Raw genomic sequence first — 15,547 nt, forward strand, 5'->3', positions numbered from 1 at the left:
CTATGATTGGCAATTTGATCTTTTTGCCACCAGGAAATCTAAAACTTTGAAAATGTATCTCCTGTTCCCTACATCAGATGTTTGTCATTTTGATGTCTGTTGGTGCATTACAATTTTCTCTATTTTCATAACTTGTTGTGGTGTATTCGTTTTGTGGTGCTTTCAACATTTTACCTGCTTTGGTACTGATAAATGTTTTTCAAATTTCTCCAGACTTAAGACTCTCTACTCTGTGCTACAGCTATAAACGGTTGAGCTCAGGTTTAAAATATCGAGACCTAATTTGACCGTGATTTATAGTGGCATTATTACTTGAAGAGGACTACTATTCATTCCAGCTAATAAACCACTGTCTCACAGTAATATCTCCCGCTGTAGATAACAAACTTTTGGGGGTGGTAAATGTAACGTCCTATTGTGGTGAAATTGGGTATGTTTAGACATATCATTAGACATATCATTTTTCACCTTGCATGTTAACTTACATACTGAGTCAGCCAACAAAATAAAGGGGGGGTATGCATCTGACAGACTCGAGAAAGCAGGATACCTCCGCCTAGTTTGTTTTAACCATTTATAATGCACACAACCAATCACTCTACATCGCTGAGAGCTCCAATGTAAAAAATGGGTTGGCAGTTTGCTTTGGTGAGTAATTTTCAATAATGCTGGGTATAACATAGTGTGCTGTATATCAACTTTCTACAGTTTAGACTTCAAGGGCAGGTAGTCACAGTGTGCCACTTGAACCAGCATGGTGAAGTCTGGGTAGATGGAGAAGCTATTTCCCTGATAGGAAAATTTTTGTTTCTCTCTATCCAGCTGAGTACATTGTCACGATCTTAGTTATTTAGAGGCCTTGCTAGTATGGGTGATGTCACAGTGTATCTTGGGCAAGCTCCAATGTGAACCCCAAACATTGATTTCAGGGGGCTTCAATGTAGTCCACTGTGTGTCCTCTGATGGTGGACTCAGTCACAAATTATTGCACCTTCCCCTGGCCTGTAAGTCTTAATTCTAGGCTTTAATTATGTTAAGAACTTTTGCCACATCAAGCATTTTTCAGTGTGCCTGGTTGTGTCATCTTTAGGATCCCAGATGCGTGATTCCACAGTGGAGAGGTGCTTTTTTGTTTGTTGACCAAGTTTTTTTATTTTTTATTAATTAGCATTTATGAATACAACAGGTACATTGAAACAAAGAGGGAAGGGCACTAAAAACACAGAAAAAAGAGGGGCCACACCTCGCACCAAATGTTTATATGGTTGCAGCTAGAAACCTCATGCACTCCTAATATTAGACAGTGTGAATTGATGCACCGTATACTTTTACAATGAGTCCTGAAGTGAGCCGTGGACAATGTAGGTTAATGGGAAGTAGGTATGATGTAAGCACACGGGGGATCACAATAGCAGACAAGACAGGCCCATGCCATATGCTGTCTATCCAGTTAGTGTCAATGAACCCCCCTGGAACAGCAGCCCCCACTCCTTGAGTTTAGTGATCGGCATTGGCTGTGCTGTTGGCATTAGTTGAGGCCGAGTCCCTGCTGCAGAGAAATGATAGAAAGGGTTCCTATATGTCTCTGGGATGGGATCTTAGAGGCCTTTTTTCCCAAAAGGCAGAGAGGTATTCCTGGCAGTATGCTACATCGTACAGCCATGCCTCAGTGGAAGGGATGAGTTTCTTATCCCAATGTATGGCCACCCTTCATTTTGCCAATAAAAGCATTATGGAGGTGAGGCACCGGCTCTCATCAGGCACCTCCTTCACATAACTCAAAAGGCCCACCAGCGGAGTTAAAGGGGGGGGAGTGACCAATAATGGCAAGAATAGTTTCATAGAAGTATTTTCAAAATCACATGATCTGTGAGCAGTATTTTGCAAGATGGATAAAAGAAGCCTGCATGTGATTACAGCACACGCAATGTGCATCCAGGGCCAGTCCAATTTTAAACAACTTTAGGGGTGGCTGTAGAGGCAATGAAGGAATGTAAAATTGATAAGGCGAAGTCTATTATTAGGTGAGAGGAGCTCCAATTGTCTGCAGCAGTAAAACCATTGTGTGCCTGTGAGGGCGGGGGAAAGGTCTTCATCCCACTGTGCTTGTGCTCTAGGGGAAATGATTGGTCTAGACGTCTGTGTGATGCTATAGAGACAAGAAACCAAGCAACATGGGGATGTGGTCGTGAGGATATGTTCAAGAGCTGGAAGGGGCCGTGCCGAGGATGGGAATTATACAGGAATATTGAGACAAGTGGCTCATAATTGATAGTATAATAATGTGTCTAGGAAAGCAGGTCGTGCAGCTGCCCAATTTGGCAGTGTAGAGATGAACTTTTTGTTAGGATACAAATCTGAGAATAATAGAAGATTATGCTTGCCTGCAGGCGTCCATGTCCAGGCACCTGTTTCTTGAAGTGGGGAGACCATTGGATTATCAGTCAGAGGGATGGATGGGACATAAAGCACTGATAATCCTGCCCTCCTTATCAGACCGTCTGATGCCCAGTGCATACATTCTACTGTGTTGATGTCCACTATGGAGGCCCTGTGGTGTTGAAACAAAGCCATCGATAGGAGGCATGACATGGCACGATCTGCCTCTATGGCTGTCTGCAATTGAAATGGCTTGGGGTACAACCGGAAGTGCAGATATTGGACTTCTGCACAAAATGCATACAAGGACAAGTACGGTCCACCCATGCAGTTCTGTTTAAGCAATAATGTGAGGAGTCCCCAAGAAACCTGCAACTGTTTGCCTGCCCATTGTTAACCATGTTTGACATTTGGTCCACCCTGATTGTGAGATTATTAAGCTTCTGATCAAAAGATATTAAACTTTTCTGCATCTTAAGGAGTAGGGTTTTACATCTGAGTCATCACCAAGTGCTGAAGACTCTTGTGATGCTCTATCTACAGATGAGGTATTTATTGTGCTCTTTGTGTCAAAGGTCAGCTTTGCTTGCATTGGGGTCTTCCGTTACCATGGCAGCCTTAGATTATCTCTGTAATCAATCAAGGACCAGTTGACCTGCTGGTCAGCAATGTAGCAAATATTGTGAGGTCAGTAGACTGATCTCAAGCCAATCCTGAGTCTTTTCTTTAGCTTGAGGCCGATGGCATGCAGGAAATTATAATCATTCACTCATGCCTTGGTCGTTACTTCCCCTTTATAGCACCTACTTTCAAGTTCAGTTTCTTGGGTAATAGAATATACCACTCTCTCAGTGGGGCCAGGCTCCCTGCAATGTATTAACCAATGTTCAATAGGTCTCTCTCTGCATAAGCATTCAGTGCAATATGAGATGGCTATAGCTATAGAAAGACAAGTGTCCACAGTCTTTCCACATGTATAGACACATTGATGTTGTAAGTTATCTATGTGGCCAATGTGACTAGCCCGGTCCCTGTCGCTCCAGCAATATTATAGCTAACTAAGTTGAACCCCATCAACATACTTGAGCAGCATTGTCGGTCATGCTCTACTTCAGTTTAGCTTTCCCTCCATTTTAGTAGAAGACAGGATGAGCCCCCAATCCAGTGAGCTTTCTTTGGGTTGGTGTATGCGAGTCTTGTGCCAGGCTTCGATTCAGTCACACCCCGGCCCTGGTCAATCTCATGTGCTGAGGAGCCCTTGCAGACTGCCTTGTTTCTTTAAATACATCTCCTATTATTTGGATTATTATGACTCATCTGGGCTGGGGATATGCAGGGGCCACTCCACATTCCCTCAGGCAGAAGACACTTAGGCCCTCATTACGAGTCTGGTGGTGTTAAGACTGCCAGACTCGCGGTGCAAGTCGGACCACCGCGATTGTGGTGGTCCAACCGCCACATTACGACCATGATGGAGCCACCACGGTCCGACCGCTGACACTGCCAGGTTTCGCCAGTCGACAGCCTGGTGGTCTCGGTAGTTGTAATCCACCAGGGTGGCGCTGCATGCAGCGCCAGCCTGGGGATTATGACTACCCAATGCGCCAGCCTTTTCATGGTGGCATGGCATGGGCAGTGCAGGCGCCCCCATGGAGAGCTTTCCATTGCCCGAATTACACCGTATCGGCGCATTGCTGCTAGCTCGATGACACTGTTTCCGGCCGCTGGCCCTGTGGTGAACTCGTAATTGGGCAAGCAGTGCTCTGGCCACACTGGCGGTCAGGTGGCAGTACAAGGTTGACTCACGCCCCCCCACAAATCCTCAAATCTACATGCCAAGTGTCTGGTCTCCAATTGTTCTCAAGTTGTCTGTGTCCCCAATTTGTGGTCTGCCACACACAGTGTAGATGGATGTTGTTCACAGTTGTGGGGCAAACTTGTAGCTGGACTGTCTAGAGACACCGTTCCCCACTGTAAGGTTTTGACTATTTCTCAACTATCAGGCAACAGGCCAAGAAATGCTGCTTAAGGATGCTTGTAATAAAATTCACAAGGAGCAGGTGGACAGGACTTCTCTGAAGGTGCTATGGTCCAATAACTGAGACAGAAAGCATTGCCTTAGTGGAACTCTAAATATTAAGTAGGACTGTGGAAAATTATCCTCAACAGCTCCTTGAATTTGCTATGTCTTTAATATTAATCATGGGATATGACATGCAGGTGACCCCATTCCTTAAATGTAGCCCTTCTTAATTCTAGGAACTGTCAAAACTGAATTAAATCCTGCACTGCAGTTCTTCAGGATTTGACATCTGTTGCCTTGAGGTCTGATTTAGATGATAATCAGTATAATGTTTCTATAGCTGATAGCTACCCTAGGGAGCTCTGTTTAGATCTGTACTTAATGTAGTAAAACATTGCCCTGACAAATTAGAACCTGAGGATGACAGTATTCAAAGAAGCATGAGTGACATGTAGACTCCATTGATATTCCATCACCCCCAACTACCATCCTTTATTAGGTCTGCCCTGGTGGACTCTTGCAGCTGGCCATGTTTGCAACTGAGCAGGGACTACAAGTATATGATGCAGATTGACACATATACTTAAGGAGGAAGGTCAATCTTCTAGGCAAATGTTCTTGGGGGGTGAAGAGATAATTATTCTGAACTCTACATAAGAATCTGTCTGCAGGTGAGGGTAGTTCATTGTGTCTGAATATATTTTTTTTACTTCCACAGCAATCAGTCCACCTGTTACCACCAGCGAGTGCAGCACCTGGGGGAATTACAACTTTCAGATGTTTGATGGCTCTAGATTCAGTTTCCCTGGAACCTGCACCTACCTGTTTGCTAAAGAATGCACGCTAAGTCGCAGTGTTTTCAATATTGTGGTCCAGAGGTTCATCACAGATGAAGCTAATGTCATATTTTTCTCAGCCACCTTGGATGACATAGTCATTGAGGTGAAAGAAACCGGCATCACCGCTCAAGGACAACCGTGAGTATTAGTCCTTTATTCAACGTCATATTATTCACTGTCTTTCTCTCTCACATTGATCCTTTTATTTAAGGTCATTTTCCTTTTATTATTATTTTCTTTTTTTCATTTGATGCACTTTTTATTATTGCTGTATGAGCCATGCTAGGGATCGGTAAGGGTATGACATAAATCACTTTACATTTGGTTAAACAGCTGTAAAAGTACTTTTAAATTATGTTTATTGTAATTTTATTACAATACGAGGACAAAGAAGGCTCGTTGACATTTTAATAACTCTTGTGAAATTTTCAAAATTTGCGAATTTGTGTTAAGCACAATTGCTGAAATTTCCCTGTATACAGTTTAGTATAATTGTTTGCCTGCAGGAGACAAAAGACTGATTCAAGTAGAAAAATGTGTCACCTGCCTGTATCTTACATGATTGTTTAATACAAGGATTGTCTCAAGTGAAATTTGGTACAAGACACCAGCAAACTGCATTTAGCACCATCTGTATGGCTTTCAGCATTAATTGCAAAGTTTCACAAAATCTAACACAATCTCCACACCTCTAGACTTTACCCATTTGGTTTCAGAGCACTCTGAATATCAAGTGTGGATCCAGTTTGAGGTACAGGCACACACAGATACATAAAGAACTCTGCTATAATTTACACTATGTTTAATTTCAATATTCATTATTATACTTTTTCATAACTTATGTGGCATTTTAGGATAAATCTTTACCCTAATTACACAGATTAGCATGAAATATATCCAAACTGTGAGACCTGACAGTCTTAGGGAGGTCACCCCTAATTTTTTGCCTTCCTCCCTCCACTTACTGTTTTTGCTGGTTTTTAGACTCTGCGCGCTTTACCACTGCTAACCAGTGCTAAAGTGCATATGCTCTCTCCCTTTAAACTTGGTAACATTGGATCCTACACAATTGGCCGATTTAATTTACTTATAAGTCCCTAATAGAGTACACTATATGTGCCTAGGGCCTGTAGATTAAATGCTACTAGTGGGCGTGAAGCACTGATTGTGCCACCCACTTAAGTAGCCCCTTAACCTTGTCTCAGGGCTGCTATTGCAAGGTCTGTGTGTGCACTTTCACTACCAATTTGACTTGCCATTTAAAAGTACTTGCCAATGCTAAAGCCCCCCTTTTTCTACATGTAAGATACCCCTAAGGCATGTCCTAGGCAACCCATAGGGGAGGGTGCTGTGTAGGCATAAGGCAGGACATGTACCTATGTAGTTCAGATGTCCTAGTAGTGTAAAACTCCTACATTCGTTTTTACACCCTGTGAGGCCTGCTCCCTTCATAGGCTAACATTGGGGCTGCCCTCATCCATTGTTTGAGTGGTAGCTGCTGATCTGAAAGGAGTAGGAAGTTCATATTTAGTATGGCCAGAATGGTGATATAAAATCCTGCTGACTGGTGAAGTTGGATTTAAGCTACTATTTTAGAAATGCCACTTTTAGAAAGTGAGCATTTCTCTGCACTTAAATCTTTCTGTGCCTTACAATCCACGTGTGGCTGGGTTTAGTTGACAGCTCATTGTGCATTCACTCAGACACACCCCAAACACAGGATACTCAGCCTCACTTGCATACATCTGCATTTTGAATGAGTCTTCCTGGGCTGGGAGGGTGGTGGGCCAGCCCTCACAGAAAGGACTGCCACACCCCCTACTGGGACCCTGGCAGACAGGATTGAACTGAAAGGGGACCTGGTGCACTTCTAAGCCACTCTTTGAAGTCTTCCCCACTTCAAAGTCACATTTGGGTATATAAACAGGGCCTCTGCCCCTACCAACTCAGACACTTCATGGAGAAGAAACTTGAACCAGAACCTGCATCCTGCCAAGAAGAACTGCCTGGCTGCCCAAAGGACTCACCTGTCTGCTTTCTGTGAAGGACTGCTGCATTGCTGTTGTCCTGCTGCCTTGCTGCTCTCTGGCTGTGGTGAAGAAGTGCTCTCCAAGGGCTTGGATAGAGCTTGCCTCCTGTTCCCTGAAGTCTCAGGACCAAAAAGACTTAGGGGGTTATTACAACTTTGGAGGAGGTGTTAATCCGTCCCAAATGTGACCGATATACCACCAGCCGTATTACGAGTTCCATAGGATATAATGGACTCGTAATACGGCTGGTGGTATATCCGTCACTTTACCGTCACTTTTGGGACGGATTAACACCTCCTCCAAAATTGTAATAACCCCCTTAATCTCTTCAAGAAGGACTCCTTGTGTGGTGAAATCCGATGCACAGCCTGCCAGAAACAACACGCAGCCTGCACTGCCGTGAAAATTTCACCGCACGACGAACCCTGAACAACGCAGCCCGACTTTGCGTTGAGAAGATCGATGCAGCGCCAGTGTAGCTACTGGAAATTCGGCCCACGGCCCACTGAATCAAAGTACAGCTGAGCCGGAACGATGCAGCCCGACCTCCAGAGACGAATCGACGCAGCGCCTGCCATGCGTTCGAAAATTCGACGCAACGCCCACCAGATCGACACAACTCCTGTGACTTCGTCCTGCCAGCACAGGAAATCCACGCACCATTCCCAGGGCGTCTGAAAACCCCGCAACCTGAAGAGGAACCACGACTGAATGCCGGAAATCGATGCACAGCTGTCCCTGCATGAAAACAAAATAGCGCATCGGCGTGTGCGGCCCGAGAAATCGACGCACACCCCTGTGCTTCCACAATTCTCCTCCTCTGCAGTTCTTTGTGGAGATTTTTCACGCAAACCAGGTAATTTGTGCTTGAAAGAGACTTTGTTTGCTTTCAAAAGACTTAAGAAACTTTATATCACTTTTCAGTGATATCTCAACATTTACTTATTGTATGATTTATTGCACAAATACTTTACACATTGCCTTCTAAGTTAAGCCTGACTGCTCAGTGCCAAGCTACCAGAGGGTAAGCACAGGATAATTTGGATTGTGTGGGACTTACCCTGAATAGAGTGAGGGTCCTTGCTTAGACAGGGGGGACCTGACTGCCAACCAAAGACCCCATTTCTAACACAAACACTTAGTGCGATCTAAAGGTTGTGGGATTGCATGTTATCCAGGTTCTTCAGCATTTCTCACTTTTCAACTACCTCTACAAAGGTCAGCAGAAATTCACTTTGAGGATTTTATTTTGTTATGGCTCCTATTGAGAGGGGGCAAAATATGTACAATTTGTTTAGGGGTGAGATGTTTGCCTGAAATTGACATATGTTTCAGTAAAAGTGGATGTAGGTTATATGGAGGAGGAAATTTTGGAGCGCAGCAATTTTTTAGCATGATACAAGAATTAAAACAAAGGTTATTGATGGAAATAGGCCCAATGTGTTATCTATGTTGAAGGTTGTTCTTGTTAGTTTAGTGGAAATCCTTGTTAAAAAGAGAAGGATCTCAGGTTATATTTTGATTTATTTGTACTCTACATTTGAATTATCATATATGCACATATGTACTTACAGCATTAGAAAGGAAATAAGACAATTACTTTATAACACTTTTAAAGGGGAAGTAAAGCTATTAAGTTGTATTTAATTAACTATTACCTAGGTATGATTTTGTGTAATTTAATAGTACACATCTTATAATTGTATGGTAATATAAAGCAAATACAGTAAAAAGGGACTAGTTGAAGACTATTAATATCTAATGCTTGGTCCTCGTTACTTTGCAAAATGTTGCCTGAATGGTTTGTTTGTGATTCAGTGCAGAAGGATAGTATGTGAGAAGTATGTGATTATTATGTGTGGGTTGTATTAGTTTAATCTTAGGGTGTGTTATGTTTCAGTACATAGCTATTGCAAAAGTCTATTTCAAATTGATTTATTTAGTGAAGAGAACATGACGTTCATGTTTTCCACTTCACCAACCATGGGCATTTCTGAACACTAGAGAGCCAGGGGAGTCGTGGGTGGCATACCATGTGGGTAATACAACACATTTTCTTACCAAGGGCCCTGTGCATGCGGCATATTTACAAGGCGGCGCTAAGCCACTTTTTGGGGCTTGACGTCGCCTTGTAAATATGCGACCCCAAACGCAGATTTCTGCGGCAGAGGGGTGCGCAATGGGTATTGCTGCGAGTGGTCCACCATAACAACCATTGCTTTTGACGCTGCCCCTGATTTACAAGAATTTGTAAATCTGTGACAGCGTCAAAAACAAATTTCATCCCAGGGGTGGCGTTAGCATTGCGCAACGAGCAAAAAATACTTTTATTTCTCCTTGTTTTTGCTTTTTCTACGTGTGGTGCATTCTGCAGCACACATATAAGTAAAAAATCGCCATTATTGATTGTTTATGACCAGGAAGGAACACCTTCCTTCACATAAACAATCATTCCCTATAGTGCAAACACCCTTGCCCTATGGTAAAAGGAGGCCTGCATTGGCACCGGTAGCTGAATTTAGCGCCAGTGCTAGGGAAAACACATAGGTGCGCCTTATTTGTTGCTGTCAATTTTGGCACAGCACCACTTCACCACTTCTGTGTAAATATGCCTCTACATTGTCTGCAAATGGGTCAAGTTTTGACCATTTTCCTTCTGGTATGACAGCCCAGTTTTCACCATTGTCAGGCATTCTGAGCAGGAAACAATAGACCCCAGATTCCTCCAGGTGCCTATGTGTAGGCCCCAGACATGTGTAGGATTTAAAGTTTTCTTTGGGTGCTCGTCAATCCATCCCAAAAAATATATCTACCTCTCAGGAAAAGTGAAAAGGAAATAGGGCATTCTTAGACATTTGAGGGCATTCTAAGTGAGAACAGGTTCTGAGACCCATGAAAGCCCACATCACTTTTGATTTCCATGAATCTATCATTTTGAGAAAAGCCCAGGTTGACTGGGTTTCATGGATTCATGCACACCCTGAACCCAAATCCTGTAGCAATTCCTCATGGAAAGTAAGAAAGACTTGTGTATTTTTAAGCATACACTTACTCTTCACCGTAAGTTAGAAATCCTAACTGAAGCCAAGCAAACCACACCACCTTGGAATCTCCTGGTTGCCTATTTTCAAAATGTCTGGCACTTGTGGGTTTGGTAAGCTTTTTTAAGTGCAGGCAGCCCAAATAGAGCAGATAACCACCACTACAACAGTCAATCTTATCCAAACATAATTTTCTCTCTTCACAAGGCATTTTTTAGCAGTACCAGTACCATGCAGTATGGCAGCACACAAATGCCTGGTACTGTTTTTATCAGGAGGTGTGTGGAAATGCTGGGTGGTAGGTCCTTCGTCATTGGCCACAGACTCTATAGAAATGTGAGGAAAGTATGTGATTTTACTAAAAGTTTAATCGTTGCTTGGTGTTCTGGGTAATGAAGTTTAGGGGATTTTCATGCAAGCCATACCACTCCAGACTCCCCTAAGTGCCAGGTTTCCAAAAATGCCTGGGTTTTTTAGATTTCCCTGGGTGCTGGCTAAGCTATTGTACAAATACTGCAGCTATTCAATCCTAAGAATTGATGTAAATTTAAAGCATAATTATTTGCATTTCTGGGCATTTCTTGACTCAAATGATTAACCCATCCACATAATTTGGCCACTATTCTTATCAGGAGGTGTGTGATTTAGTAACTTTCTCTCCCTAACATGATTTCACCTAAAGTGTGATGTTTGAAAGGCATTCTGGACAAGAAAACAAATTGTGTTCCACACAAGTCCTACCACTCTGCACTCAGCACGGCATCTAGCTTTGAAAAATGCCTGGTGTTCTAAGGTTTCATTGCTTGCTGGCGTGAACAGAGGGTCATATACCACAGTTACCACATTCTAAGAATTATTGTAATTCAAAGCAAAAATCTTGATGTTTCGAAGGTGCCTTTTATGGGTATTTCCTGTCCTGGGTGAGAGGTTTATCTAAACAAGTGGGTCCTTTTTTATCAGTAGAAGTGTGGAAACAATGAGAGGCAGAACCTTTGTTGTTCTTGACAGAGAAATAAAATATAATCTGATGATCTCACCCAAAGTTGACATTTGCAGAAGAGGAAAAATGGGTGGTATCCAGGTGTCTAGTTTTCAGAAACAGCTATGGTTGGTCAAATTAGCTGGGTGCAGTCAGAACAATTGCCCCAAAACAAGAGTGCAATGATGGTGGACTTTTTTCCTTATGCAGGGTCATCCCCAATCTTTTTGCCCCCTACCTCCTATTTTTTTCTGACCTGTCGCTGTTGGCTCTAGGACTCTGAGCACTTTACCACTGCTGACCAGTGCTAAAGTGCAGGTGCTCTCCCATCTAAAGTTGGTATGATTGGCTTATACCTAATTGGCATATTTAATTTACCCTTAAGTCACTTGTACAGTGGTATCTCTATACCCAGGGCCTGTAAATTAAATACTACTAGTGGGCTTGCAGCTCTGCTTGCGCCACCAACTGAAGTAGACTTCAAAACTTTTCTCAGGCCTGCTAGAGCAGGGCCTGTGTGTGCAGTTTTCTGCCACAGTGACCTGGCATCTAAATGTACTTGCCAGGCCCAGAACTCCCCTTTTACTACATGTAAGTCACCCCTAAGGTATGCCCTAGCTAGCCCTTTGAGCAGGGTGCCATGTATGTAGAAGGCAGGACATGTGCCAGGTTGTGTGGCCTTTCCTGGTAGTGACAAACAGCCTAACCTGATGTCTCACTGCTGTGAGTGCTGCCTTCTCATAGGATTGCATTAGAAATGCCCTGCCTTATGTGTAAGAGGTATTGTCTGATTTCTGAGGGTTAGCGTAGGCATGTTTGGTATGGTTGTAATGGTGATAATAAATGCTGATTACTGGTGTAGGTGTATTTCTTATTACTATTACAGAAATGCCACTTCAAGAAAGTGCACATTTCTCTGTGCTTATGACTCTGGTCTTTTGCAGGTTGACTCGAATCCATGTCTAGGCAGAGTGAAAATTGGGGCTTTGTGCATACTTTTCAGACAGCCTGTACACAGTGAGGGCGGAGGTGTCACAGAGGTGCATCTGCATACTGAATATTCTTCCTGGACTAAGAGAAGGGAGATGCGGGGCACACCTGCATTTGTAAAGGCTGTGCCCTGGCCTCACACAGTAGGGTCGTTTACCCCCAGCTGATGATTGGAGCCTGTGCTGGCGGAGAGAGTGGACACTCCCAGAACCAGTTGTGACTGGTTGGAACCTCCTTTCCCCTTTCATTATAAAACACTGTAAGGACTGAGTATTAGTACAGGGGAGTTTTCCCCACAATTTGGAGGCTCTTGGAATCATCTTGGAACTGGACACAAAAGGCTGGAAGGACCCACCAGGAACCGCCATGGACTGCTGCTGCTGTGCTGACCTGTGACCTGCTTGGTCACTAAAGAACTCGCCACCTGCTTGACTCTTCTGTGTGCTGGCCTGTTGCTTGGCCCCTACACCTGTGGGCCTTTTACGCAGACTCTTGTCCCACCAGGGGCAGGGTGCTGTGGCCCTTGACACCTGTAAAGATCCAAAAGCACGAGGAGTGCTTCAATATATGGCAGTAACTAGCGATTTGGAAAGCGCTTCACATTTTATGGTGTTGGCGCTTGAGGGAAAGTGCTGCTTCCTTGATGTTGTTGGCACTTCAAAAGTGCTTTTTCTGGTGTGGAAAAGATCACTGCTATGATTTCTGTGCCCTCGGGCCACAAAGGAAACTGTAAAATTGACTTTGGAGCAAGCGTGCTCCTAGTGGTGCCCCAGGGGCAAGGATCACTACGAGGAGTGCTTCCAGGGCACCAGAAGGCTCTTACTTTGTCTTGGACGAGGCGCGAGACGGGCAGGGGAGAAGGAAGCCTCTCCCTGCCCGACCAAGCCCAGAAGGAGTCTCTTTTGTACCATGGGTGGGACGGAGGCTCCCAGCACCACTGGTCCCTTGTTTGGCCCCTTGTGGGCCAGTGCCTGACCCTCAGCCCCCCCATTGGAGGGCCAGTGAAGTCCTGGCGGGGCCATCAGAGATTGCGGGCCCCAGGAGGGGCCTGTCCTTGAAACAAAGGGGGGTGCATAGCGCTCCCCTCCTCCTTGCACTCTTACCTGACCTTGGCCCTCCCTCGTGAGGACTGGTGGAGGCCCAAGGGAGCCCCCAGTGATTGCGGGCCCCAGGAGCAGCCCGTCCTGAAAACGGAGGGGTACGTGGCGCCCCCCTCTTTTGCAAAAAGTAATCGCCAACCTTGGCCCCCTTGGTGAGGGACGGTGGAGGCCCAGGGGGCCCCAGTGATTGCAGGCCCCTAGAGGGGCCTGCCAGTAGTGCAGAGAGGGTACATGCTGCCCCTGTCTGCCTCAGAGCTCACAGGAGTCTCCCGTTTTGCGCAGAGGAGCTCCAGGGGCCCCATTTTTCGTTCTGCAGGCACTAGAGGTGCCTACATCAAACCAGGTACTACCAAATGACAATATATATACAACATAAGTTCATTTTAAATACTTTATTGATTTAAATGCTGCTTACCTGTTTGATGATGTTTCATATGCGTATGCAAATGTTCCTTTTATGGGCATAACATGCTTATATGTTTTTCTGACTTGCCATACATTTTATAATGTTCCTGCTGTGGACGTTTATGATATTTCTATGACAAGTGCTTTGGTGTAATAACGTGTTTCCTGACTACTGCTTATGTTGTAGAATACTGAGTAACCTGTGTGTTATATGTGAGTACTGCTAGTTTGCAGAGTAACTAATGTGTAACGTGCTGACAACTGCTAAGGTAGCAGGATACTACTGATATGTGATGTTTGGTCTAATAATTACGTTGTGTACAATACAGTGTATTTTCATATAACTTGGTGTGGTTTCCTTTAAGGTGGGGATAGTGTGTCACGCATGTTGCGTGTGTTGTGCAAACGCTTTACACATTGCCTCTGGGATAGGCCTGACTGCTCGTGCCAAGCGACCAAGGGGGTGAGCAGGGGTTATCTTCGACGTGTAACTCCCTTGCCCTGACTAGAGTGGGTGGGTCCTGCCTGGCTTAGGTGCATACCCTAGCCAACCAGAAACCGCATTTCTAACAAATGACTGCCCCAAAATCTATCCTACCCAAACATAATTTCCTCTCTGCACATGGTTGCATTTTCTGGCCTTTCCCTGTCCCAAGTCTCCTATTTGTATTGGGAGAAGTGTGGAAAGGCAGAAAGATAAGACCCTTTTTGTTATTTGAATTTTTTAATAATTAGGGCTTTCAATTTAGGGTCAGAATGCACAGAAAGCACAATTTTTTTAAAATGCCCTCAGAAAATTATGGACAGACCAATATTAGTGTTTTTCAAATAATCAATATGCTTAAACAAGATATCTTCTAAAGCTGTTTCTTTTTATTGCAATTTTAGTTTTATTAATTTTCCACACAAAAGTCAGTGCAAAAGTCTCAAGTACAAGTATTTCATGTCCCATGAATGCAATATAACAGTTGTTGATGATGAGCATTGGGAAGTCAAGACAAAAAATAACTGAAGAGGAAAATACATAATAAGTCTCCAAGCCAGTCCTGTCATATTAACCGTACATAGTTTCACACATCATGAAGAAGTCATACCTCATCATCCGAGCCAGAATCTGGGTCCAACTCCTCTTCACCATTGAATTTATCAGGGAAAAGCCTCCAAGCCACTACCTCCTCCACCATCCCCTCAGTGTGAGAGAGGTGCATATGACATTCTTCAGCACCCACACTCAAGCAGATCACTGAGCCAGGAAGATGTCTGTGGTGTCCTGGATCCCATCTACCCAATGACCACTCGTCGTTTTGCTAAAAGGTGTGCAAGCTGACAAAGTTTAATTGTATCTTCTCCCCCTGGGGCTCACAACCACAACAGGCAGGCCCTTGAGCTAAGGGGGATCATTATGCCAGTGGCTGCCTTGATCCTGGGCACTACCCTATCACAACCTCTCAATCACAGCGCAAGCCCAGGCAAGATGTAAGAAGGTGGTAGTTATCACCCCTCAGCACTCACATCTCGCCTCCCTAGTGCAATCCATCTTATTGAGTTGAAAAGATGTCACATATGTGGGATACAAGTAGTTAAAATGTAGTAATTTATACCTGTTATTAATTAGATTTTCTTTCCGGAGTGAACCATCGTCTACACAGAATAAAAAGAAAAATAAACATTGTGAGGCGTAGCTACCTTGATGGCCCTGACTAATGTGAGTTGTTGGACAACCAACCAAACTATAAATGGCCTCGACCAGAAGAGATTGAC

At 44.1% G+C, this 15,547-nt stretch overlaps 1 protein-coding gene across 1 annotated transcript in view; it reads left to right on the forward strand.

Annotated features, from left to right (window-relative positions):
* LOC138284404 (mucin-5B-like) overlaps positions 1 to 15,547 on the forward strand; it is a 528,306-nt gene that overhangs the window by 67,432 nt on the left and 445,327 nt on the right. The window contains exon 2 of the mRNA XM_069223140.1: positions 5,121 to 5,379. Within this exon, the coding sequence (XP_069079241.1) occupies positions 5,121 to 5,379 (259 nt within the window). The remainder of the gene's footprint in view (positions 1 to 5,120; positions 5,380 to 15,547) is intronic.

This window comes from Pleurodeles waltl, chromosome 3_1, assembly GCF_031143425.1.
Source record: "Pleurodeles waltl isolate 20211129_DDA chromosome 3_1, aPleWal1.hap1.20221129, whole genome shotgun sequence".
NCBI classification, from domain to species: Eukaryota; Metazoa; Chordata; class Amphibia; order Caudata; family Salamandridae; genus Pleurodeles; species Pleurodeles waltl.